The sequence below is a fragment of the Ornithodoros turicata genome, unplaced genomic scaffold, assembly GCF_037126465.1.
Source record: "Ornithodoros turicata isolate Travis unplaced genomic scaffold, ASM3712646v1 Chromosome31, whole genome shotgun sequence".
NCBI lineage: Eukaryota > Metazoa > Arthropoda > Arachnida > Ixodida > Argasidae > Ornithodoros > Ornithodoros turicata.
The window spans coordinates 673,908-701,907 of record NW_026999355.1 but is presented as its reverse complement, the minus strand read 5'-3'; the positions used below and the strand labels follow the sequence as shown (position 1 = coordinate 701,907).

The 28,000-nt window shown below is 43.2% G+C and overlaps 1 protein-coding gene across 1 annotated transcript; it reads left to right on the top strand.

Annotated features, from left to right (window-relative positions):
• On the top strand, positions 1–26,878 carry LOC135373753 (battenin-like). Its single transcript, XM_064606841.1, has 16 exons — positions 1–350; positions 1,168–1,213; positions 1,899–1,986; positions 2,064–2,123; positions 2,617–2,690; positions 3,862–3,947; positions 6,515–6,587; positions 7,473–7,504; positions 7,943–8,051; positions 17,596–17,752; positions 18,875–18,943; positions 19,034–19,089; positions 19,995–20,088; positions 21,835–21,975; positions 24,159–24,342; positions 25,833–26,878. Exons 1-15 carry the CDS (start codon positions 296–298, stop codon positions 24,279–24,281), a joined length of 1,263 nt encoding a protein of 420 aa, XP_064462911.1. The 5' UTR covers positions 1–295; the 3' UTR covers positions 24,282–24,342; positions 25,833–26,878.
• The last annotated feature ends 1,122 nt before the right edge of the window (positions 26,879–28,000 follow it).

The following is a 28,000-nucleotide window of genomic DNA, read 5'->3' as shown; positions in this document are numbered from 1 at the left end:
TGCACGTGTTCTCTGTTTACTTCCGGTGCCAGAAGCGCTACGTTGGCGTCGTTGACGCTGACTCGTAACTTTTTGTTGCTTTCAGTCGAGCTGTGTCGCCATGCAGTGCAAAGTTCTCACATGACATCTGCTTTGTGGCTTATCGTACCTATTTTTATTACGATCCCGTTCATGCTCCCTGTCCAGTGAAGCTGCGTGCACGCAGAGTTTGGTTGCTTGTTGAAGAGTTGACGGTGACGGTATGCGTGAACGTGTGCAGTAATTCGCCCCAAATTAAGAACCTGTAAACATAGCGATGTCATCCGATATTTTGAATGAGGACTCTTCCAACGAGTTGTTAAAAGCTTCAGGTTAGTTTTCGGACTTCTTTTTAGTCCTTTTTTAATCCTTATCGCGTTGCAAGCGTGTGATCTGCATGGGCCAGCTATATATGATACGTACTACCATGTCCGTGTTCGTACATTCGTGACAGTTGGCCATCCCTGCCTTGGCTAACCTCTCCTACCAGCCATTATAAAGAAACCAACAAACAGTTGTATTATCGACTTGATTGCTTGGAGCTACGGTTGCGAAGTTGCTTGACTTCACATTGCCCATAACCTCTCAAGCTCTCAAGAGAGCGCGACAAAAACTGCACATGAGCATCAAGTAGGCTCCGGATGACCATTTAGCGAAAACAGTAGTGGCGTAACCAGAAATATATTTCGGAAGGGCTCTATGGGTATGGGGTCTTTGCATGGGGAGGAGGATTCCCCCCCTGGCTGCTCTATCACAATTCCACTACCAAATGTACGATTTCGGGAGGGGGGGGTCACACCCCCACGCACGCCCCACCCAGCCACTGCGCGGAAACACTTTGTCTACTGACAAAATTGCGCTGACACAGGCAAGCTGGTGGATGAACTCGCTCAGGTTTGCCATTATGGAATGCACTTCGTCTACGGACGAATTGTACAGCGCTCGATCTGGGTGTGCGGTCATACTCAAAGGAGAAATGTCTGCAATGCTTCAGTGCCACTACATTGTCTGCAATGTACCCATGCGAGTTTGCACTGCATCGTACATTTCCAAGCTGGGCTTTGCAGGTTTACAGCTGCACCTTTGGGCTTATCCCCATTTTTCAATTCAGCCTCATTTTTTTATTTGTTTTCCCAATTTCGTTTGCAGAGAATGCCGACACAAAGAAGAAAGTGCGAAATCTTGTTGGATTTTGGTAAGTTAGATCACACTTCTATAGCTTTAAAAATCTGTGTGCTCTCATTAAAATTATGTTTCAGCTAACGTGAAACACACTTTACGTGTGAGTCAATGAAATGTGCTTTCACGTTCTCAGACGTATTGTCGGAGCAGTTAGCCTCGCCAATTCATTTTTGAAACTGCTGCTGGCCTAAACATGGATAGACAAACTTGAAACGCAAGTGGGCCTGTGTTCTTTTTATTGTTTCTTATTATTCTTTTTATTATTTTTAGTACATAGCAATTTGAATTTCTCTCCTCATGCTCACGGTAGTATTATAAACAGGTAGAACTTGACTTCATCAAATAATTATCATAATGATGACGGTTGGTTAAAGCTATCAGAACGCAGGGAAAACAAAAAGGAAAGCATCTATACATTCACAGCCACACCACAAAATGCGGTATAGGTCTATTCACTGAAATTTTGCGGTCAGCAATCCTCCTGAAGCACTCCAAGATCTGTCAAGTGTCAGAGTCATACATGTGCCTGACACATATTAAGGTACATGGCCGTACATGTGCCCGTCAAGGTTGACCTGAATATACGTGACACTGCTAGTGAGGGCCACATGTGCCATTGTACCATGTCCCTGAAACATAATTTAATGCTGTTTTGAAATGTTTTGATGGAAAGCCTTTTTTTTTTTTTCCTTTTTCAGGTTTCTCGGTCTCTGCAACAATTATGCCTATGTGGTAATGCTAAGCGCAGCATTCGATATTCTTAACAAGGATGTCGTCCCACGAAATGTAGGTCCGTCGTTTGCATGCTCTCATATTCTCTGCTACATCATCGCAATTTAGATGTTTTATTTGACTTTATTTAGGCCTCCTCTGCAATTATTCATCGCACAAATTTGACAAGATGCAACCCAACATCAACTGGTGTAAGTATGTACTTCCACCAGTGTCTTCATTGCAGCAGGAACTACAAGGGGAAGCAAGGCTCCACGTAATGGTGGCAGGAATTGAATATGCACTTTGAATATCCGCTTGCTCATGTGTGCTGCTGTTGCAACCACCCTTGTCAACATGCAAAGGGCTACTTAACATTTGTGCTGTGCAAGTATTCACCCTCTCCACATTCTCTCCTACATGGCTTATTCACTCACTTGCTGATCCGCAAGTTGAGGCAGGTGAAATTTAGTATACATACCCGGGGGTGGATCTAGGGTTTTTCTGAGGGGGTGTCCAGTCCAGGACAGCATGCCAAGTCCACTGCTCAAGGTCAATTGAAGCACTTGATGACGACAGAAATTGAAAGGGGGTCAGGACATCCGCACCTCCCCCTCCCTAGGTTCCCCTCTGCACGTATCCCGAAAATAGTGTGCAGAAGCATTGGATGCCTTCTTTCTTATATTCAGTGTTCTTGTTTTCCAGGCCATCCTGTTGGCAGACATCCTTCCAGCACTGATAGTAAAACTTTGTGCGCCATTCTTGAACATCGCCACCAGGTGAGTTGTGTGATTGCACGTTGACCTGTGTACTACATACATGGACTTGACACATGGTGCTCTCCTCAGACAAGAGAAGTGAAGCTGTTTTGTAGTTTCAAAAGATTCCCCCAACATTGCATCCTGGTGTACATGTCATCTGGTGCTGCTTTTGCACCGATTGGGACTGTCTAGAGTGGGGCTTTGATTTTGCAGTTTTTAGCAACAACACTTTTGATGATGAATGGGGTTGAGTTTCTCCATTTAGTGTTCCCGCCCGTTCATCTGCTACAGAGCGCATTTGTTTTTGGTTTCTCCCATTCTCCATCCTTGCATGCATGTGTCATACCGCAAATGCAGTTGCTAACTAATCCAACAGAAGCCCATGCAGTCTGTCGAGAAGGTTGGCATCGTACAATCTCAGTAATGCTCAGTCTACATGATATAGGGATCAGTGGGCTATGTGGTATATCACAATATATTGCTGCATTTGTTTTCTTTTCTACTAGCTGATACGAAGAAGTTGCAAAAGGCTATCGTGGATGACTTCCTCTGTAGCCAACTTTCTTGCAAAATACGGTATATTGATATAGCTCGGGGGTTGGGAACCTCTGCAATCCTAAAGGCCACGGCTCATCCCCTCCGTCGTCGATTTTTTGTCCAGGGGCTGCAGAACATATCTGAAACCATTTCAAAGGAAGTCTAAATTAGCCTACCGCAATTATTTAGCTGTTGAACAAACTGAAAATTCCTTTAACTATTACTCTCTAAGCATTATGTACTGAAAACTAAAATTTTGCATGGCATCTTACTGAATAGCAGTTCAGAGGCTTCAAAGAGTTGGTCTTTGCCAGGTACATGGACTGTATGCCACAAAATGTAGGATTTTTGGCAAGAAGGTTTTGAAAGTTTTTTTTTTTTTGCATACCAGGAAATGTGGGAGACCATGATACAAGCTGTGACTGTGACTCCTTGTCGTTACTGATCATAATTTTCGTACCGGAAGATTCTATTTTGGGACAGAGCATCTTTCATGACGAAAAATTTTGAGACTAGGGATTTGTAGAAAGAGCACACACAACCAAGGTCTCAGTGTGTTTGGCTTTGAGCCAAACGCACCTTTTTTGGGGGGTTTGGGTTTGACCTGTACGATCTCAATTTCTTCTTTTTGCACGGTCTTTGGCTGTGCCAGTGTGCAGGTTGTCCTTGTGGTCATGCTGTCCTGTCTTAGTTTCCTTCTGACGTCCTTTGCAGTGGCCAAATGGATGTCCTTCGTAGGTATGTCATGTTCAGGTTGTAGCCTTCACAATCATTAAACTTTTGCGTGTCCTGGAAAGCTTGTACAGCAACGTGCCTACATTTTTCCCACTTGTCAGTGGTGCCTCTCTCATCACTGTAATGCATAAATGAAAACTGGAAGAAAAAAAATTGCAGGTCTTTTGGCCTTGAGAACCAAACTAGTCGTGTGTACTCTGTGGTTTTGTTATGCCATCATCTTGCAGTTTTTATTCATCTGAAAAATCACATTTTTTGGCTCATCATTCTCTTCACAATGCTGTGGCGCATGCTTTTCAATTCCTTAACATGGCATTTCTGATGACCTCTAGGATGCAAAGCAGCACAGAGATTATCTGCTTTGAGTGAAAGCTCAGTGAGTTTTCAATGAGAGAAGGGAAATAAATTTTCTTTTTAAACTTCATGCAGGTTGTGTAGCGTCATGTATTTCTAAAATTTCATTTCGTTTCATCTTATTATCTTAAGAACAGCGAAATGCCCTAGTGTTATGTATTTCCAAAATTCCATTTAGTTTCATCTTATTATCCCTCCATAAGATATTCTTTCTTGGCCGCATTGCGTTGTGCAACAAATAGTGTAAGCCCTCGCGAAAGAACAGTGAGCACAACTGGCTTGAAGAGAAGCCAGTGATCTGCGCCCCCTCTAGAAACCTCCTGCTCCTTCAATGTGTAAGTGATTGAGGGTAGTCAATGTCACGTCGTGACATTTGCAGTCTGGATGGGAGATCGGATCGGGTGACTCTTGACGTAGCCAAGTGCAGCCGAGACACCATAGCAGCAGCAGTGTCAGACGAACTTTTGGTTCCCAAAGTGCTTACCACTCCAAACGTTTGTGTAAATTTGATTGCTCAGTGACGATACACTGCACAGCAAATGTACTGTGCATGGTGACTTCTGGTAGACAGTGTGATAAAAGAAACAGGGCTTTGAGTCACAATGACAAAAGACTTTGGGCTAGTTGGTCTAAATAACTCATGATTGAAAACACACAGATGAACTGGCTCGTCAGTATTCGGCTTAGAGAGCATGCAGCACCTTTGGGTGGTATACCTTTGGGGCATCTGGCTCTGCATTGTAATAGGTGTGGGTGCAGTCCAACCTTTCAAGATACTGTTGTCTTGGCTGTGTCACCTAATCCCTTGACAAGGGAGATTATAGAGGCCTATGCTATCAGGAAGATTGGTATTACCCTAAGCACATTAGCCACCCCTGCATGGCCTTATGGGAGAGGGAAGTCCTGCTCCTTGATAGCAGCATGTGGAAACCTCGTTATCTCTTTGTGTGATGACCCTGATTGAGGTTGTTGACTTCTGTAGGTGGCTTCGCAGCATTCCAGGTGTGTGTTTGGTTTCATTGGTTTTTACATTAAATTGAGTTGTGAGTTGCGCGTGTGTTGTTCCTCTTCTTCCTTGGACCGTGTGTTTTGTGCACTTTCGATCATGGCCCAGCACCCTTTATTTAAGCACCCCTTATGGGATATTCCATAAGGCAGGGTACATATGTAGCAACGAGAAATTTAAAGGAGTACAGAGGGCCATCCAAAAAAATTTCAGATTAAGATTTCTAATGAAAGTGTGTGTGTCATTTTACCAAATAGCGCAAAAGGTTTTGATGTGCGCAATATGTTTCCCAGAAAAAAACTCGCATAAACAAGCCCCGGCGCGTTCACCCTTAACTCACCACTCCAGGTATAACGAGGATGAGGAGGTATGATGGCACATCACCGATGACGTTATAAGGAGAACGCGTTCTGGTTCGCCGGTCAGTAGGGGTCAGCGCCTTGTCCCTTTGCCGCCGTAAACCAGTTTTGCCAGTTCTCCCGGAGAATTGGGAATAGAAGGAGTGGCCGAATCATTACCGAGCCAGGAGAAAGGCTTTTTCAGAACCCCGAGCAGCCGAGTAGCAGACGACAGCGGAGTAGCAGACATTTCTCTAGACCAATCTGCGAGCGTTCTCCTTATTGCGTCAGCGTGAGGTTCCAGGCAGATCACAGGCTGGTACTGCTCTTCACCGCCGTTGCGCACGATCGCTTTTTGCGGCGTACTTTAAATTCAATTTCTGCGATAATTGTGACTCTGTGGTGTGAATTACTTCGCAGGGTGCATCTTACTGGCCTACTTAACAGTTTTATAGGAAGAAAACAGGGTGTTAAAAATACTTCTGTGCTACTTTAAAATTCCATATGATACCATGTTAATTAAAGTCCCAAAATCTGAAATATGAGAAGAGAGATTGGTAAAAGAATGCAAAGTGGAAGAATTTCTGAATGGCCCACATCAGCACAGTGATTCTTCTTACATCTGACATTCCAACGGCATATGACAGCATACAGAAGAAGTATAGTACTCGTGCACAATTTGTAGCGAGAGTCCTCACAAGGCCCTTTGCTGCTGATACTGTGATTGTTTCAAAATGGACATGCATCAACCATCATATCTTGTCGGTGCCACAGTTTTCTAGCAAATTATGCATCATTGCACTTCCACCTGTGTAGTCACTAGAAGCTGCGTGCTGAAGGAGAGCATTTATGCAACACATATTGGTTTTCAGGTGTAATCTGTGCATCGATTGGAAGTGGCCTGGGAGAAATTACATTCCTTGCTTACTCATCCCACTTTCATAAGTGAGTATAATGGTCATGAAGGCATGCGTACTCAAAATTTATTTGTTAATTTACCTAACAACAACAATAATGTTATTTCTCTATGTAGTACTACAGTCAAACTCCTTTACAACGAAACTCAGGGGACAGCAAAAAAAATTTGCAGTAAAGGTATTTTCGCTAAAAAGGATGTCCATTATTGGACCTATAGGGCTCCAGCGGGACCGCAAAAAAATTCGCTGTAGTGGTATTTTCGTTAAAAAGGTGTTCGCTATAAAGGAGTTTGACTGTACTAGCCTAAAACCGGCTGTTATAGGAGTGGGATGATTGGGGCACAACAAGATTACATAGAATCACCACACAAACAAGAAACTCATCAATACAATATGCTCCACAATAAAGGACCACGATAAAGAACATATGCTAAAGGAGGCACAATGTGATGTCCCATTAACGATTGTACTGCATTACAGTTGTAATTTTTTTAACAGGAGAGGTTCTCGTACTGAACTGTATTTTATTCTTGACATCACCTTTCTGAGCTTCCTGTAAGGACATGCACTTTTTGTGAAACTGTTCTCGTATGGCACAACATTTCCTGTCCCTGAGACCTTCAGTTAGTGTCATTAGCATCTGCATGTTCAATGGCATGGCTACGCAAAGAAAGATACATGACCTGCATCACCAGTAACAGAATTATCTGGAAAACTGTTTTAGTTCTCGTCTTATCCCTTGCAATGTCCTTGCGTTATTACTAACAGAATGGTGCAGCAGGTCTGGCACGCCGCAAGAAATTTAAAAAAACATTAACATGCACTGCTGTTTTGTGTCGTGTCAAAACACAGCTGTTTCCACTTGACATAAAGAAAGCTTCTTTCTGTTTGTTTGTTTTTTCATGGCGGATAGAGATGTGATATCCACATGGTCATCTGGAACAGGTTTGTGACAGTTTCTCACATCTTTCCTCCTCCTCTCTTGCTTGTCACAGAACCATGTTCAACACGAACCATTTTCTATCAACGTACTCACAGTATCAAACGACGCTACTAGTGGTGTCCCACACCTAGTATACGACACATGACCTTGGTCCTGTACATCATCCATTTGTTCTCATTCACCTTGTGTAGATGTGGTGCATGGTGGTGCTCTTCTTTGAATGTTCACTCCTTAAAAACAAGATGAAAAATTAGAGAAAATGTTGCTTGTACATTTAATTTTACCAACAAGTCATAGGAGTACGCAATTATCTATCCCACGAGCTATGGAACTTACTCTACAGTCTACATAGGAGTACTAGAAAATAAAATTTTGCAATTTTCGACTATTTGGTAGTGGTGCCTAATAAACTAAGTTTCCCTACCTGTTGCCCTTTTAAGGTGGTGCAGGTGTCCTGGGTGCCCTGTCATATGCCTCCATGGCATCTTTACTCACACCTGCGACAACATTACAGGTCATGCTCTTTGTGCCTGCCGTATTGGCGTTTAGGTAAGTCACTCACAAGATGCCATATTTACATTCAACCAAAGAACAGCATTACATTGGCAGCAGCATTTGTTAATTTAAGACATTTCTGTGTCTGTTTGGAAGCCTAAGCACAGATAAACTTGCAAGAAGCACCTTGATTGCTGTATAAGTGATTAATTTTGTGATCTCAATAACTCGTATTTGGAGGGAGGATTGTTTGAGGAATATTTTGCAGGACCTTAATTTCATGATACATTTACCCTGCACCATGGAGTTCTTAGAGGTGCCACTTCATGAAACTTTATTTTCATTGAAGAATAGCTCTCACAAGTGTTTCTACTTGTACCGTATAAAAAGTTTAGGAGTGCTTTCTGCGTTGCAGAGGTCAGCAAGATTTGGGTGTAGAACTAACTATGGTGGCCTTCCATTAATTAATTTTTTAACTAAAATAGCTAGTTCAATAATAACTAAACTTTGATTGATTGACTAATTAATAAATTGGGGGGTCATCCCAGACCAAATCACCCAAAGGTTGTGCTCGACCCCCCTCAGTTTTACTTCCAAAAATTATCATGGACTTCTTATTCCAAATAAAGGTGTTTTCCCGAGTTTTACTGGACAATGTTGAACCGTTGTCGATTTAGGCACGTTCAAAGTTTGTCAGAATAGCGAAAACCATGCTACGAAAAAAGTTACCTACTGAGCAGGGTTTTGAGTCTAGGTGAACTTTAGTGACATAGAATGAAAGAGCGTGGCCCTAACATCCTGCCAATGTCAAGTTCTTCATTCGTGTTTCATTTTCGGCCAGCGAAACAGGGCTTCTTCTTGGCGCTATTTCTTACAACTTTGTAGCTTGCTAAGGGCACTTTTCGCACAAGCTGGATGGGACAAATAAATTCAGCGTGTTCTCTACCTTCCATACTTCAAAATCACATGTTTTGAAGGCCCCCCCCACAATACTTTTTGTCCCATTTAATCCCAAATGCCGTACTTCTGGTAAAGTTGGTCATTTTCAACGCCATTTTTGAAAATGAAGCGGTCGGCCGAGAACAATCCAAATAGATGGAGATGACAGATCAATATCTATACTAAAGCATATAAAAAAATTGAGAAGGTACTTTTTGATAAGGGCGATAAAATATTTTTTATATCCCACCCACTCTACACATAGTTACGCTGAACGCCGCACGGGTGGGTCGCGAGGCTTGGTTCGGCGAATAAAGTTTTTCCGTGTGGTGAAGTTTTCCTGTCCGTTATGGAGGACCAGAACAGACATTATATTCAACTAAGTCACACCTATGCTACTACCGCGTACTAGCCTGAGACGTTCATGTGGTGCTTGCTAATCTATCCACACTGAACAGCTGGCTGATGATGATCACCCAAGCAGGCTGGAATGATAAAAACAGTTTATTTGTTACAGGAAACAACAAGCAACCAGGCCGAGATCAGGCTGAAGAAGAGAGAGTCTCGCTCTCGTCTTCCTTTTATTTTTACCGACGAGACGTTCCTTCGTCTTCGTCACATCCCCGGGTTTTGGAAGAATATGAATATATACATAGTGACAACATGCAGAATGAGTATTTACAGATGACACACAATGTTCAACTGTACAAGGAAATTGGCTTCAAATAGGGCTTGAGCTTTTCCACATGTACGACGTCGCTCCAGGTACCGTTTTCTGGCTCGATTTCGTAGTTCACCGGAGAAAGACGTGCAACGATACGAAATGGTCCTGTGAACTTCTTCGGTCCTTTGATGCCTGTAGGTGGAGACTTCAGGAGAACCAGCTGGCCTTTTTCGAGGACGATATCCTTGCGACCGTGGTCGAAGTAATGCTTTTGTTTCTCCTGGGCTAGTTTGATGTTATCCGCCGCCAGTTTCCGGGCGCAGGCTAGTCGCTCGTGTACCAGGCTTGTATAATTTGCTGCATCCTTCAGTTCGGCGAGTTCCTGACGGTTAAAAACGACATCTATCGGGAGCACTGGATCACGTCCGTAGACGAGGAAGAAGGGCGACTGTTTGACGGTATCCTGGTAGCCAGTATTGTAACAAAATACCACGTAAGGAAGAACGTCGACCCATTTTTCTCCCTCCGCTGTCATCAGGGTCATCATTTGTTTGATCGTCTTGTTGGCTCTCTCGCACAGTCCGTTAGCTGCAGGATGATACGCAGTCGTCGGGCTGTGCTTAATCCCGCGGTGTCAAAGGAACAGCTCTGTCGACTTTGCCATCATTTGAGTCCCACGGTCGGTGATAAGCACTGCCGGACAGCCGTGCTTCAATACAAGCCTCTTCTCGATAAAATGCTGGATTGTTTTCGCTTCGATATTCCTCACAGGTTTCACTTCTACAAACTTGGTGAGGTAGTCTATGGCGACAACACGTACTTGTAACGCCGTGAAGATGGAAACGGGCCTATGATATCCAGGCCCACTGTGTGAAATGGTGCATGGACGGGTATTGGCTGTAGAAGACCCGAAGAGAACGGTGACATCTTGTATTTTTGGCACAGGTCGCAGTGTTGGACGAATTTCTTTACATCGGCGAATATTTTAGGCCAATGGTACTTGGTGCGGATAGCTTCATAAGTCCTTCGGATTCCCATGTGCGCACCATACTTCCCCCCGTGGAATTCCCGAAGGACGTAGTCAATTCTGGTTCGTGGCAAGCAGATAAGAAAGCGCTGATGAGCGGGGCCTTTGTGAGCTTTGTAGAGGACGCTATCGAGTACCACGAACTTCTTAACGGCTCTTCGTTGCTGCTTCCGGGTACCACAACGTGCATGTAGTAGATCGAGAATGCCTCTGCAAAAGGGGTCTGTCTGTTGCTCTTGGGAGAGGGCTTCAAATGATGTAACGCCGTCTGCAACTTGCAGTACGTTCGATCCTGCATTTTCCGGTGGAGTCCTGGACAAACAGTCCGGTGCATAGTGTAAGCGCCCAGTCTTATATGACGTCGAAGTCGAATTCCTGGAGTGAAAGTGACCATCGTAGTAACCGTTGGTTGCCTTGTTTATACTTCAGGAGCCAGCACAAGGCATGGTGATCCGTGACGACGTGGAATTTCCTGCCGATGAGATACGGGCATAACTGTTCGACAGACCACTTTACAGCCAGCGCTTCCAACTCTGTCGATGCGTAATTGACTTCTGCACCTTTAAGGGCACGACTCAAGTATACCACTGGGCGAAGGTTTTTGTCCTCATCCTCTTGCACAAGCACAGCACCTAGTCCTAGCGAGGAAGCATCGGTGTGGACCTGTATATCGAAGGATGGGTCATCCGAGAACAGTTTGAGAGTCGGCTGGCTGCAGAGAGCATCTTTAAGTTCCAGGAATGCTGAAGAGTGAGCGTCCGTCCAGGTGAAAGCCATGTCCTTCTTCATAAGTTCACGTAAAGGCGCAGCGAGGACACTGTAGCCTGGAATGAACTTCCGGAAGTATGCAGTAAGCCCGAGAAATGATTGCAATTCTTTGATGTTTTTCGGCGTCGGAAACCGTTGTACCGCTGCGACCTTTCCGGGGTCTGGGGCAACACCATGTCTAGTGATGACATGTCCCAGGTAGGAAATTTGGCTGCAGAAAAAGAAGCATTTTGTGGGCTTGAACTTCAAGTCCGCATCTTGAAATCGTTGGAAAATTGTACCGAGATGCTCCAGGTGTTCCTCGAAGGTTCCGCTGTAGACCACGCAGTCGTCCATGTACACAAGAGCGTAGTTAAACTTCGCGTCATCGATAACTATGTCGACGGCTCGTTGACAGGTGAATGGTGCTCCTTTCAACCCGAAGGGCATCCTCAAATATTCGTAGAGTCCCCAAGGCGTTACGAAGGCAGTCTTCTCAACGTCTTCTGTCTTCATCGGAATTTGGTGAAATCCAGATGCGAGGTCCATGACGGAGAAGTACTTGCTGCCAGTAAGGGCTTGTAAAGCATCTTCGATGAGGGGAAAGGGATACACGCAGTCTTGTGTGACGGCATTCAGTTTGCGGTAGTCTACACACATGCGTGTAGTGCCATCTTTCTTCTTGACAAGGACTAATGGAGATGCCCAGGCGCTGCGTGACGGTCGAACTAAACCAGCATCAATGAGATCCTTAATCATGGCTTTGACGAGATCCCTCTGAGCCGCGGACAGTCGTCTTGGTCGTTGCGCTACGGGTGTTGTGTCCTGCGTTGGAATTGCATGAGTCTGAACTCGACAATATCCAACGTCAGTAGAAGTTCTTGCAAAAGACGAAAGATGCTTGCAAAGGAAATCTCGCACAGTTGCTTGCTGCGTGCTGTTTAGATCAGCTCCAACGTTGAAAGATATACCGTCTATGACGACGGTCTTGTTCGGTGAAGGATAGGAATGAGGCGTACTGGTTGACGAGTCTTCGTCCGTTGAGCTCTGTAACACTTGGTCAACTTCAGAGTCTGTCATGAGCACATCCTCAATATCCAACACTTCTTCAGCGAGCGCAACGGTCACGTAAGCTGGTACCAAGACAGGTTCTAACGATCGATTGATCAGTAATACCGAAAGGGAGGCTTGTGGTTCAACCGTCATGGGCTCCACGTCCAGTCCATATCGTTCGGTAAAAATTTTAGTGGCTGTGACCAGGACGTCACGTTTGTGTTGCAAGGTTTTCACCTTGACTGCCTTGCGAGAGCGGGGGGGCACAACCACTTGCTTCGAAAGCTGGACCCGTTCAGTGGGTGTCGTGGCTGTTACTTCGAAGCTGTTCCTGCCCCAGTCAACGACAGCTTGTGATGTCTCAAGGAAATCATTTCCCAGGAGAACCTTGTCTACTTCTAGGTGAGGGACAACGATGAACGAATGTTGGAACGTTTGTCCATCGACTGACACTTCCATGCTGGTTTGGCCGTGTATAACAAGAGGTTGACCGTTGGCTCCGTGGAGTCTTACGGCCGACGGTGCAATATAAAGTTCCAACAGTGCGGCGACGCTGTCATTCATGAGAGACCTCGATGAACCAGAGTCCAGGAGCGCTAGTTGTGGACATCCGTTCAATTTGATCTCGATGGCCTTCGAATTACCTGCAGGGATGCATTTTACGCGGTTTACTTCTGATGTCTCTGTGCAGGTATCGGAGGCATCAGTGATTTGTTTCCCGAAGTCTGGGACTGTGACGACGCCAGAAATCTTTCCTGCCACTCCAAAAATTCTTGGGACAGGGGAAGCGGACAACGGGAAGCGAAGTGCCTTGTGTCCTTGCAGTTGAGGCAGACACGTTGGACCTCTCGATGAGGCAGTGAGTTGTGATTTGTCCTGGGGGACTGCGATGCTCGTCGGGTCTGACGTGTGTTGAGCTCTGGCCACTGCACGGGCGTGGTGGACACGTTCTGCTTTTGTCTTGGGCTCATGAACGCAGTCGAATGGTTTCGAATCCGTTGTGGAGGACTGTGTGGACCGGGAGATGATACGTGGAAGACAGATTCCTTCTTGTCCTTAGGGTTGTCTTCTTTCTTTGACTCGTGCGACGCACGCAATCTGTCGTACCTTAGGGATGACTCCAACAATTTGTCCAGCGAAGTAAATTCCTTATCGAAGAAGTGTTTCCTGGCACTTGCAAGTAGGGATTCGATGAGTACTTCGCACTTGTCCTTTTCAGATGTCGGGTACTCACAATCGGCCACAAGGTCAAGCTTCTGAAACGCAAAGTCAGTGCAGCTTTCTTCAGCCTTCTGAACAGCGGATAACATCAGCTGTTTTGCGTGAAACTTGTCACCAAGTCCGTAGTGCTTACGAAAGGCTGCTTTCATGTCATCCCATGATGAAATTTTTTAGGCATTCACGTGGTACCGAACCCAGCTGAAGTCTTTTTGTGGCAGTTTTGACACGATCAGAGGAATGGCGACATCTGGGTGAACGTTGTAAGTCCGAAACCAGAAGTCGGTCTGGTGGATCCAGCCAAGGACGTCGCTGCCAAGTTAAGGCACTGCATTGGCGGCCACCGATGACACGTTCATCGATGCTGATGGAACACTTGCAAGATGTTCACGTGACGTGGCCTGTTGCAATGGCTTCGGCTTCCTCCTATTCTTCTTTTTGAGTTTCGTGTCGGTTTCGACATCTAAAGTATCTGAAGCATACGATGATAGGCTCGACGACTGACCTGACCTGATCTCTAGGTGATTCAGACGAGCAATGACAGGTGCAAGGAGACTGCATACCAAGTCATGTGTAGCCTGAAGGTATGGGGTATCGTCCTTGATGCGCGGGTCCGTGGTATGCGAATGTCCCAGCGATTCCTGAACAGCAGAGAGCTGTGCTTGCAAGTCATAGACTTGCTTCTTCAAGGCATCCGTCTCAGCTATCGCAGAACGGAACGCTGAAATCTTGCTGTCGTCATCCATCTCAGTGAAGTCCGCCATGGAACGTTCTACTATGGAATGTTCCGCCATGTTGGAACTGCGCTGGTTATGACGGCGTACGGGCGAAAGCGGTCGGAGAAGCAGAGGTGCCTGCGATCATCTTCCGTGCATCAAAGGCTCGTAGTTCGGGCGCCAAGTTGTAACGTGGCTGGACGTTACAGGAAACAACAAGCGACCAGGCCGAGATCAGGCTGAAGAAGAGAGAGCCTCGCTCTCGTCTTCCTTTTATTTTTACCGACGAGACGTTCCTTCGTCTTCGTCACAATTTGCAAGTCAGACAGTCTACATATTTTATTTTCACGATTTTAACAGCTTGAAGTAAGAGCAAAAAGATACCCACGTAAATGAATGCACAACGGTTTCATTATTATTTCATATTTTCTTTTCAAACGTTAAAAAGAAAAGACGACCATTGGTAGGGTATCTCATTAGAAGTGACCACTACAATTTCCTCTGTACGGCAAAAAGATAGGTCTTGAATGCTGCTCTGACTGGAGTTTCCGTGCGTGCCATGCACTTTCATACCGCAGTCCTTCATTTTGCACGCGCGCATTTGCTGACATTCCTACTTCGGCCATTGTTCAACACAACAACTTCAGCAAGAAACTTGGAGCAATAACAACCTTTTTGGTTACCCGGCACGCATCACATATGAGAAAGATGATCATAAACTAATCAGCAGAGCCGGGCATGAACCGCGGATGAGCTCTTCTAAGCCGATTTCAAGGCCATGTGTTAAAGGTTACGTGGATGTACAAGCGCGTTTTTGGACGCTACAACGCAGCAAAAGCCATCCGCTCCCAACGTGATCTGCGTTGCTAATAATCATAAGAAACGCAACATTCGAAGGGATGGTATGGTTTGCTCATAATGTTCCTTGTGAGTGTGAAAGCATCGCTGTCGTTTCTCATGACTACCACTTTAAAACACCACGAATGAAAGACTCTGAGAAACACTTACTAACAATACTTACCAATGCACTGATAACGATAAAAAATACACAGTTTATTAACAAAAAGGCTGGCAAAAAAGAGGACCTGCTCATATCCAGCCGCAGGACGCGGCTTGTGAAACCTTGGCATGCGATCTGTTCACGCGCCTCACAGGGAGCCGTCTCATGCGGCCTTCGCGTAACCATGTGGGACATAAAAAATATTTTCTCGCCCTAATCAAAAAGTACCTTCTCAATTTTTTTATATGCTTTAGTATAGAGTTTGATCTGTCATCTCCATCTATTTGGATTGTTCTCGGAAGACCGCTTCATTTTCAAAAATGGCATTGAAAACGTCCAACTTTACTAAAAGTACAGCATTTGGGATTAAATGGGGCAAAAAGTATTGTGTGGTCGGCCTTTAAAGCATGTGATTTTGAAGTATGGAAGGTACAGAACACGCTGAATTTATTTATCCCTTCCAGCTTGTGCGAAAAGTGCCCTTAGCAAGGCGCAAAGTTGTAAGAAATAGCGCCAAAAAGCAGCCCTGTTTCGCTGACCGAAAATCAAACACGAGGGAAGAACTTGACATTGGCAGAATGCTAATGCCACGCTCTTTCATTCTATGTCACTAAAGTCCACCTTGACGCAAAACCCTGCTCAGTAGATAACTTTTTTCGTAGCATGGTTTTCGCGATTCTGACAAACTTTGAGCCCGCGTAAATCGACAACGGTTCAACATTGCCAAGTAAAACTTGGGAAAATATCTTTATCTGTAATAAGGAGTCCATGATAATTTTTGGAAGCAAAACTGAGGGGGGTCGAGCATGACCTTTGGGTGATTTGGCCTGGAATGACCCAGGGGTAAGTGACGTCTGTCTGACATGCTCACCCTGTGCAAGTGTTATCTTTGCAGCTAAGGTGTAAAAAATACCAGAACCAATATCACACACCACGACGAAAGGACGGGAGTCATCCATTGCGCTGTTCGTGATCCACGAGCGAAAGAACCTGTAGCTTGTGATTTCCTTCTCCCTCTCCTCCGTAAGAAGGCTGATTATGCGGAGTGCGCTCTCACTGGTCTCTGCAAACGATCTGTCCAATCATCGAGGGAGATTGTTTGAAGGGACCAATCTGAGACCTCTCCGCGTTGTCGGCCTTCTTGAGAGGAAAAGCGCACATTACAGTTTATTTCGTTATATATATATCATTTCGTTATCTATAAATCACGAGTGATGCAATGTGTGGAAGCATTTCCTTTCATATTGCTGTTAAGACTAGTGCATCTTTCATTCTGAGGAACATTGAAAGATCTTTCCATATCTATAAATATATTTTTTAAATTTTATTTATTGTTTTTGCTGTGCTGGGTTTCACGAGAAACATGTACATTGAAATGTGTAGTGATAATAAGACACCATTCAGTGGAAATATTGTACACTGTCGCTCCTGGCAGACTGCACCTTTAAAGGGACACTAAAGTGCAAAAGTTTCCCGGCACGAAATGAAAGATGCCATTATATAGACACAGACAGAAAAGGAACGAGTTGTGTCATTCAAAATTTATGAGTGTACAAATTTGTGCTTTCCTTCTGCATCTCCTTCCCCGAATATGCCAGAATATGGAGAGACCTCTGATTGTTCTGCACAGATGATCTCCTGTGATGACAAATCGTTTGAGTAGACCACTGAGAGTCTCTCTGTCTTCTTTTCCTTTTTTTTTTCTTTGTTGATTTCAGAAGTTGCCCTCATTCAACACATGCTGTACATGTTTGGTGAGAACAATGCATGCTCAATAAGGATGTAGTTGGCAGTATGTGAAAAAGCAGGTGCCTTGTTGCCAAGGTGCGCTAGAAATGTGCCACAATAACCACTGCTCAGCGAGTCCGTTCAGTTTTCTTGAAGTATTACTCTTTGCAAATTGCAGTTTTTCAGTAATTTATATCATCATTATCAATATATAACGGGACTTTGAATTTACAGAAAAATGACAACTGCAAAATTTGTGAAAATTACTACCTACTTTTCCAGTAATTTCAAGTGAAAGCCCCAGGTCTGGAGCTGCTAATAGCATTTCTAACAGAGAGACTGTTCCTTTTACCGCACAGTAAAAGAACGTTCTCTGTTTGAGATATTGGCGGCTCCAGACCCGAGGCGTTTGCTTCGACGTATCTTCACTGGGTCGCTGGACTTCCTACTTATACAGTAGTTCCTTACAGGATTTGAGGCATCTCCAGCATTTTTTCCTGTTGCAGTTTTTGGTGTGTACTGGTCCACCCGAAGAAGCCTAGAGAGGCATCTTCTGCTGCACCTCCAAACGACACAGATGACGTCCCTCTGCTGCCCTGCAGTGCTTGCAGGGGAAACACTGAGAATGCGATCCTGTTTCTCGACAAGGTCAAGCTGGTCAGGGTATGTTATTTTTCCAGTGCTGTGAAATGTTCACAGGTTGTGCCTAAGCTAATATAGCTGCATGTGGTCCATTGGCTGGCATACTTTATGTTGGTTGATTACAGACTACCCCGGCATGATGGTAATTGATGTTCTGAGGCTGGAACACATAGAAGGGACAAATACATACAAAGCCTCAAGTGCCTAAGAAATTAATGATGAAAGAAGGAAGTCACTGAAAAGGTTAGCCAGCTGGTAGGACTCAAAAATCCGGATGATGTGGGTTTGAGTCCTATAGCTGGCTAACCCTTTCAGTGACTTTCTTCTTTCATCATTACCCAGGCATGTCATGTATATCTCACACAGGAGATCTATTATAGATGGTATCACAGAGGCACTTGCAGCACACTTTTCTGTGCCTGAGAGCACAATGGGCCTGGAAAATCTTTTAGGAGATTGTACGCATGTTTCTTTACATTAACATGGCTCTTGTAGACAAAAGACTTCTTCTATTTGCTTCCTTTTTGGGCACTAAGCCTCTTCTTTTATCACGAATGTGTCTGTCTCTCAGGTTCCCTCTTGTACTGTCACAAGATGGGCAAAATGCAACTGAAACGTTATTGGCAAAATCAAGGAGAGCACTGACTAGAGTCACGAAACCCTTGTCTGTTTGACATATTGTTCTAGAAGTTCAAGACACTCAGCACAACATTTCTGGAGCTCCTTTAACCTTTAGAAAAAAAAAAGTGATATCTTGTCATTGAAATACTTCTCCACTGCTGCAATCACTGCCAGGTCGACATAAAATTTTCTTCCTTTAAAATACTCATTTGGGTGTAAAAACCCAAAACAGTCAGCGAGAGCAATATCCTGTAAGTACGGTGGGCAATTAACACACTCAATCTCCAAGTATTTCAAAGCACCATCACCATGCACCATCTTGCCAGCCATGTTACCAAGTGCACTGTACTGCAGGAGAACACGTTTGCATATCTTGGGAAGTGGATTATGTATGTGGATTATCAGACAATACGATGAACTGTAAGAAGTGTGGATTCTAAAGTATCGTAATAAAGTAAGGAGGCATTCAACCCTAAGGTTCATGGTTTATCACTCTATCCTGTTCTGTTACATTCCTTCCAGCCTCTTCTGCGTTTCATGGTCCCTCTGGGCATTGTGTACTTCGCAGAGTATTTCATCAACCAAGGCTTGGTGAGTGGGAAAGATATTCCTAGTAGATGTCATTATTGACTATCTTTGATATCTTCTGCTTACTGATGATGCTTCTTCCATGTTTTCCAGTTGGAGTTAATAGTATTTAAAAATACAAAACTGACTCACAGGGAGCAATACAGATGGTAAGAGAATGGAAGCACCTACCGTTTCTCCTTTTGTACGATCCCCCATTTTTTGTCCCATTGTCTCATTTAGCTATATTCCCATTGTTTATATGGCACCCCCTGCTCCTGGTTGTCAGAAAACATAGGGCAGTTTTTTACCAAACATTGCCTTACTGGCTGTAGAAATAAATGTTAATTGCAGGCATAAAATTTTCAAAGTGTAGGCAGGAAACTAGCACACTCAAACCCCTGTTTAGTGAACACACATGAACTTCATTCAGACAGGTTCTAATTACTAGGTACTAGCTATACCCAGTTTTTGAAAGTTGCAACTCAGTATTCTGGGAACAAGCAATTGGTAACATTTCCTTTGCAATAGGCAGATTACCTGCATATACAGACGTTTAAAAATCAGAGAGAGAACACAAAACGTGGTCAGTTTTAAAAGCAGTAAGCTCTAAAAGCTCATAGTATTCATTAGGTCACTGTTTCTTACTATCCGGGTTCAATCCAGCTAACAACAATAAGTTGTGGTCATCTTCCTGATGTCTCTAGATACCCAGCATCAAAATTATTTAATCAACATAGACACAATTGGGATGGGTTTTTCTTGTGGAGTAGACAGTTGGAAATTTGACGTTGTGTTGTGTTCTCTTGGCACCGTTATTCAGTAGTGAAAATTGTTTTTTCATTTTGTATTATATGTCATGTTACACGTAAAGGGAACACTTGGGGCTTTGTATGTATTTGTCCTTCCTATATGTTCCAGCCTCAGAACATCAATTCCCATCATGTTCAAGAGATGCAGTATTTTTCTGTTTTGACTTTTGTGTGATTCTGGTGAAATTTGGTTTCCATTTCTAGTACAGCTAAACTTCAAGATTACTCTGAATGTGTATTTGTTAACAGGAGGTCTGTTGCAGGCTACAAGTAATGTACCAAGTAGGAGTACTAATATCCCGCTCTTCCGTCAACATACTGCAAGTGAAGCGACTCTGGCTTCTACCTCTATTTCAAGTATGCAGCCCTTTCTTTCTTCTTTTTTTTTTTTTCATTCTAGAAAAGTGAAGATGAATGCAGCAGATAACTGGACAGATCAATTGCTCCTTATCTGTGGAGACCCTCTCAATATGTTCATTATCATCCATACTTTAAACTTGTTACGTAGCCGTGTCTGTTAATAATGATCATAATTATAAAGGTGACATTAGCTTAATGTAATTAATGCCTTGGTTTTACACATCAGTGGCTAATTTAACACTTAAACAAAACTTGCAGAGGCTGAATGAACAATTAAGACAAGAATAGCAATGGGTGTGTCTGAATAGTCTGAGATGTGCCACTGCATACCATGCACTGGAGCTGCTGCAATAATGGTACATCATCCAAATTCTCCACAGGTGCACAAATGCATCACGGAAGATGCACTTTGGGAAGTCCCCACCGATGCAGATTCCGCCAAGTGCTCTTCACGCTTGCGCTGAGTTCAGAGGGGTGTGCGCTCATAGAAAAATTTAGCAGACAGTTTGTGGTGGCTACTTTGTTCGAATAAATGCTGGCATATGGTGATGGAAAAACAGCGCGTAACAATTACACTTTAAGTTTAGTGTCTCACGTTAGATACGCATTAGCACAAACAATTAACAATTAAATTAACAAACAGTTCAATAGTAAAAACAAACAAAATAATAGAACAGTTAACTGAAATTATCAATAAAAAGGTCATAATTTCCTCTGTGTCCATGTTGAACTAAGAGAAATTCTTGTCATCTGCTATTACGTCCGACTCCACTCCCACCTCATACTATGCACCCTCTGGAGCCTCTTTATTCAATATGATGTTGCAGACAAGCAGCAGTATATGGTGCGTGTAGCGGTGCACAGACTGTGCTCGTTCAAATGCTTCGGCTCGAAGGCGCTCATATGACACACACTGTCATGGCATGTGCGACACATCACTATTCAGACGCACCCAATGTGTGAGCGTGAGAATGTGTGGGAGAAAACATGAAAGTAAATGTGGCTGGAGTGAATGTATGTCCGGGTCTTCATGAATGAGGCCTTGGTATGAGGCCTTGGCAGGGATGAGAAGCGCGGGTACGATTCCCGCCTACGGCACTCGTTGACTTTTCATCGGCTGCCATCTTTAAGCTTAATTTAGTTTAAATTTTGGAAGCCATGAAATATTTTAGTCAACTGCTCGAACCTGAGAAGCAGGAGACCTGTGCTGGTCATGTTTGTTGTTTTTATTCCTGAACTTTTTCTGTCGCTTTATTCACAATTCTTTGTAGGGTAGTTTTTATTTTTATTTTTATTCGTGTGGTTACACACAACTTGAATTGAAGATTTGGTTGATACTGGTATGGTCCGAGCTAAGTATCTGATACATTTGTGTTGTGCTTCGCAGGCTCAAACTATCCTGGTGTGTGTCATGAATGCATGTTTGAGAAAACAGTAGTGTTTACTCAAGCCCTACATAAATTTTTCACTTTTGAAAGTAGGAGCTATGGTATCTTGGTAGTACTGTGTCAACCTTTGCTTTGTGACTTACCACATCTTGTTTGCTTTGGACACACTACATCAGCGACTTCTTAGCTAATGTCAGTCGCAGAATTGTTGTGGTGTGATACTTACTGCTATAATGTGCAGTAATTATTTGTTCAGAATACTAGTACCTCTGCTTTTTGGGGCAGTGTCTTGAGCGTCTAGATTTAACCAACATTGAGTTATCACTACGTTCACTCACTGTTTTGTTGCATGCAGGTGGCCAATGCTGTATTCATTTTCTTTGAGGCCTACTACTTGTTCTTGCCCAATTTTTGGATCGTAGTAGCTGTGGTGCTGTATGAAGGACTACTCGGTGGTTGTGCCTATGTGAATACCTTTTACAGAATATCTCAAGAGGTAAGCGTCGCTTCATCTGCACTTGTTGATTTTATTCACGCTATTGGTTGCACACAATGATGGTTTTAACTAAAGTTTTGCTGATAGCTGCATCAGACAACGTTGTACTGCTGTTGTACGCACCTCCTCAGAACCTTGATGCTTTCCCTGGGCTACTGTGCTATACAAGCCCATCATGCATTTATGTAATCTAGCTGCTTATCTATCTGACTTGGTTAGTATATTATGAGGGGGCAGTGCTGTAGTAAAGATAAGGAATGCACATGATTATCTCGTAAAAGAAAACATCCAAGGCTTTTCCCTTTCTTGGTGCAGCAAACTGTATATCGAACATCAAAGCACATAGAAGTAATTGTCAGCCTTGCACGCGTACCAGATAGCATCTCCTGTGATCAGTGATGAATGATTATGTGGAGCTATAACAGCTCAGGATTTATATTAATCCTTTTGCTAATGTTTTTCATGTCCCTTGCACAAGCTTGGAATACAGTCAAACTCCTTTACAACGAAACTCAGGGGACAGCAAAAAAAATTTGCAGTAAAGGTATTTTCGTTAAAAAGGATGTCCATTATTGGACCTATAGGGCTCCAGCGGGGCCGCAAAAAAATTTGCTGTAGTGGTATTTTCGTTAAAAAGGTGTTCGCTATAAAGGAGTTTGACTCTATAATGATTATGACTACAACTGCATAGTGTGTCTGAAGCAATATACACGAAGATTTAGAAAAGGACAAAGTTCTCTATGTGAATTAAATGCACGTTGTTAGCAGGCGTGTACTAGTTGGCAGTATTTTTCATTGTCCATAATTAATTAGGTAAGATTAATTAGCTAGCTTTGAAAATATTGGTTTAAGTTGTATATTTTAAAAATATTGAAAATAAATACATAATAAAATAAATATTCAAATAATATTGGAAATAAATATTGAAAGTTGTACAGTGCCTTGAAAGCAGACTTGTACGTAACGGGTAACGGGTAATTGCGTTACTAGTAATCAATTACTTTTTTGAGTAATTTGTAACGTAATCGATTACTTTTGGGGCCCAGTAATTTTTTGAGTAATTCAATTACAATTTTCAGTAATCAATTACCAAGTAATCGATTACTTGGAAACTAAAGAATCCACATTGTTCGGGACGACGCACACACACACATATATGGGATGATTCACCGCCGCGAGAAGACAAAACCAACTGCCCTCTGCAAGTTCGGTGCAAGGCAGCTGTCTTACCTCTAGGACTTTTCCCGCAACAGTTACTTACCCGAGGACCCCGAGATCAATTGCCACAGTGTTCCGCACGTGTAGTGTATTTTTGAGTCCACTGTCCTCTCCCCATTCATGTGTACTATCTATCCGTAACCCAGCCTGTATGCAGTAAGTTGGACTGTAGGTTGTACCGTGAACCTGATGAGTCATTTGTGGGAGTTCCAGTTGGGACTCTTTTCACAGAACTCTCAAAACTCTCAACCTCTCGACACATTTTTCGCAGAACTCTCGACCCCGATAACCTAATGCCACTCTTATGACCATGAGCCCCTGTCAGTCTTGTGCGGAATACTGTCGATATCACAACGATGTCGACGCTCAGTTTCCTTTTTTGTGTGTGTGGATATCATTTTTTCTGTCTTTTTTTTATATCGTTTTCTCAGATATCGAAAGTAATTGGCAAAGTAACGCGTTACCTTTCAAGGCGTTACTTCATTACTTTTTCCGGCAAGTAATTTGTAACGGTAAAAAATTACTTTTTCATACAAGGTAACGGTAACGGTAATCAATTACTTTTTTTTAGTAACGTGTACAAGTCTGCTTGAAAGGCACACGATTGAGGTGTTTCCAGCAAGATATGCTTTGGCATTTTTCCTGACTGTAAAAGAAAGCCTGCAAAATAAAAAAATAATGTGATAACATACCCTTCAATCACAGCACGCAGACCCGTTGCTATGGGATATTTTTTAGCATATGTGCTATTTCAGATAATTTGGCTAATTAATCTAATCTAATCAATTAATTAAGCACAATTAAAGAATACTGGCAATTATGATGCAGATCTGCTAACATCGTCTTGGTTTCATTCTTGTAGAGCGCAGTCGGTTTTAAATTTTTGCACAAGTATTGATTTATTATGAAAAGCAAAACACAGTTCAACATTTTCAGTTATTCACGTTTGTTTTTTAATGACGCAGGTACCTGCAAAACACAAAGAATTTTCATTGCGGATTGCTTCACTGGCTGACAGCAGCGGAATTGCTCTAGCTGGTGCAATTGCACTGCCTGTGCACGATGCCCTGTGCCTTATGGAGTACTGAAGCCATGCTTATCATATTCGGAACATCCAACTCCTTTGAACATCCAGAGGCATAGCATATGGTATGAACCACTGCTGCTTATCAGGCCTGATTGTCAGAGGGTATTTATATTTGGATGATACGCTGAACGGAAAGGTTGAACGGAAAGGTTGTCTGTGAAACGACAGCTTACTTCATGCCCAGTAATTCTGCTCCCACCAGCTCCCGTGGCATAGTGGTTAGAGTGATCGCTTTCCACGCCGAGACTGGGAGGTGACACGGGTTCGAATCCTGTCACCGGCTGTGCTCTCTGAGGTTTTCCCTGGGTTTTCCGAAGACTTTCCAGGCGAATGTCGGCACAGTTCCCCTTGAAGTCGGCCCAGGACGCATACTAACCCCCCTGTCCCCAACTCCTTCCTGCTGTCCTCTCTTCATCTGTCCACGTCTATACGCCGCTCATAGCCATAGTTGCTTCGCGGCGCTAACACGGAATTAAAAAAAAAAAAAATTCTGCTCCATATAGCTTTGCTTTTTACATTCCTTAGGCTTAGGGCATTGTATTGAACATTTGTGGCTCCGGAGAATTCTTGTTCTAGATCAACATGTAAAATGTTGTATTCATAGGGTTCTTCGTTTTCGGGTTTTATTATTATTATTTTTTTCAAATTCGGGAGGGAAAGGGTGCTATTTACACATGAGAATTCGGGGAGAAATCTGGTGCTACGATCTCTGCTGGACATGTCATCGGGGAATTTTGGGGTGAAACGAAAGGCATATGAAACAAGCCACTGCTGCGACACTGGAACGCGAAACCAGAATCTTTATATTTCTGCTCGGAACTGAGGCAGTGAATGACTGCGGTATTCAAACACTCCTGTCCCCCTCTTTGACTCTTCCAGCAGGGGATTATAAAAGGAGGAGAAATATATGTTGTCACAAATAGCTCTCTTTCCCAATATTATGATTTACTTTTCCGACAGCTTACCTAAAACGACAGGTTAAAAGAGTGCAAGGATTTCGGGTAGATATCGGGTTTTACTCGAATTCTTGAAATCTTGTTTGGGGGGAACTATCGTGAAAAATTGGGCTTAAACCGAAAATGAAGAACCCTATGTATTCAGTATTTTTTATGTGCATGGTCCAGTGCCTGCAAACTGGCACATGAGCTGGTTGCCATATTATAACTGCATAGCCTTCTCTACATGTCAGTTTTGTTCATGTAGTACTCCAATAGCAGTTATCTGCGAACTCCGAGGCTTTTGCAGAAGCACGGAAGACTTACCTACCAGTCACTCTTGGCATCAGAGAACATACATAGCAGCAGGTCACTTCTATTCAAAAGTCCCAGAACTGTGGCTGAATTACCTACAATTTTTACGAAAACGATATGTGATGTTACTATTCGAATGCACTTTGAACAGTATAGTAACAATAATCGAATAACAACATTGCATACCCTTTTAGTAAAAACTGGAACAAAAAAAAGTTGCTATGAAACAAAACTAGATGAGGGCCTGCCCATATATGTATTTTGCTACATTACAATAGTTGTCTAATGATATCCCTTTCCAGTGCTCGTGAGTTGAAAAGCCTGAGCATCAGGAACAAGCATAACATACAGCTCGCTGTAGATGTCCACGTGTGCATTCACTTGCCACCATCCCGTGTGTGAAGAACGTTGCAGAGCTAGAGATGCTCTCACAGTGCTCAAAGTGTGACTACACGTACATGTTGTACACCGTGTCAGCTGGCCAGGTTCTTTGTTGCTGTGTTTGCAGGACTTTTTCAACCTTTATGTTTTAGATGTACTATGTAGTCCTGTTAAGAGCTTTATTGAGGCATTCCATGGCGAGGAGAGTATGTATATTTTAGACATTAAGCACAAGGATATTTTATGAGACATGTTGTTTGCTTTAAGAAGGAAATTGTTTTTGTGTCGGTGCTACAAGAAAAGAGAGAGAGAGAAAAGTTTTTTTTTTAAGAATATTTACGAGTCCTGAGCCTCATCTATTTGGTTAGGTGTTTGAACATTTCAAAAGCATAAATGTATTTTTATGGGTGTTCTATTTACTTGAGACAGCTAGAATCTTAAACTTATTATTTTAAGTAAAGCATTTTATGCATGGCACTGTGATGTTGTGAATGCTGTGCCCCAGTTTGTTTCTTCATTATATAATTTACTTACCAGGGATCATTTGCATAAAAGATCTTCCACATGCACTGAGCACATGCTGAATGCCCTTCCTAGGCTGGATCTTCCACATGCACTGAGCACATGCTGAATGCCCTTCCTAGGCTGTTTCGAGACTAAGTCAGAGACTCGTACTTAGCTTTTGTCAAAACATATCGAGATCTCATTTAAATGATGCCATTCCCTTTTTGAGTACCATTTCTCCATTTTTCTTTCAATTTTGACTGGAATCACTGCTGTTTTTCTCGTAAAACTGAAGTCAGTGCCTGTGCAACAGTACAATATATTATGCTTCCAAAAGGGCACAGTTAAATGCCCACAAATAGATATTCAATAGGATAGAATAGACACAAATAGACAGTTGTGTATCACTCATGTGGACATTGTGAATGTGGTCAACTTGAAATACAGACAATTTTTGCGGGGACCAAGCTTTTGTAGTGTATTTACGATTCGTTAATATGGAAACTCGCTTTTCGGACAATGGACAACGCAAGGTACAAAACACGTATTTCAGTCTTGTTATTATAGACAGCATCGCATGCACGGTACCTTGCACATCATTGAGCAAATATATCGCTGCATCACACCTTTTTTTTTTACACCCATTCAGCTAACATGTACGGTGCTGGACAAAAGTCCACAGAACACGCTCGGGCGCATTCCTTCCACAGAGTGAGACGCTAGCAGCGAATTCGACCCGTACAGACTTGCAAACAGGTGACTGGGTTACCTAGGCACATGTCTGGAAGTCTGTACAGTCCCATTCGCTGCTAGCGTGTCACTCCGAGGAAGGAATGTGCCAGAATGTGCCCCATAAACGTTTTTCCATCACTGTACTATTCACAATAGTATTCAAAATGAAACACGTAAAAGCAAGTAAATGCGAATACTTATAGCTGAGTAGTGTATGGAATTATTCACAGATTTGCATCGCCTCCATATCATTCACTTCATCTCCCTCCTCGGGGGCAGTGTCTCCCAAAATGAAGCGTGTCCTTCCACGACACCAAATGACGCGTGTGTGCCCGTTTCCGTGGTGTAGTGGTTGTCGTGTGTGCTTTACACGCCTAAGATCCTCGTTATTCGATCCAGAGTCGACACATTTGTGAGTTTGTGCTGTCTTTTTCCTTTTTTCTGTTTGTCCATTTTGTAAGATAAAACAGGTACAAGCAAGTAAACGCGAACACTTTGAAGGTAGAAACAGATTCGCACCATCTTCCTAACGTTCATTTCAGAGCGAAAGAGAACAAGGACAGACAGGTGTGTATGGTATCCTAGGGTATTTTAGCCGCAGCACAGGAATTACCACTTAGCTCATCCAAAGCGATGGTAGTTAAATTACATTCAGTGCTCAATGTATCTCAAGATGAATGTCGTTCTTCTATTTTCTGTGGGTGCATTTGTGGCATTATTTGAGCCACCAAAGCCTACTATATCGAGCTGCTTTGGCGTGGCATTAACATCTGAGTGCAGTAAAGAGTGCTGTCATCTCTATATTTGATGGTGTTCGAGGGTTACGAGAATGGCGTGAGACGCACTGAATCCA

Excerpts from the sequence above, each read along its gene's own strand:
- LOC135373753 (XM_064606841.1), top strand. The coding sequence starts at position 296 with ATGTCATCCGATATTTTGAATGAGGACTCTTCCAACGAGTTGTTAAAA. Across the intron at positions 2,124-2,616 it reads GCAACCCAACATCAACTGGT|GCCATCCTGTTGGCAGACAT; the intron begins GTAAGTATGTAC and ends CTTGTTTTCCAG. Across the intron at positions 21,976-24,158 it reads TTTACAGAATATCTCAAGAG|GTACCTGCAAAACACAAAGA; the intron begins GTAAGCGTCGCT and ends TTAATGACGCAG.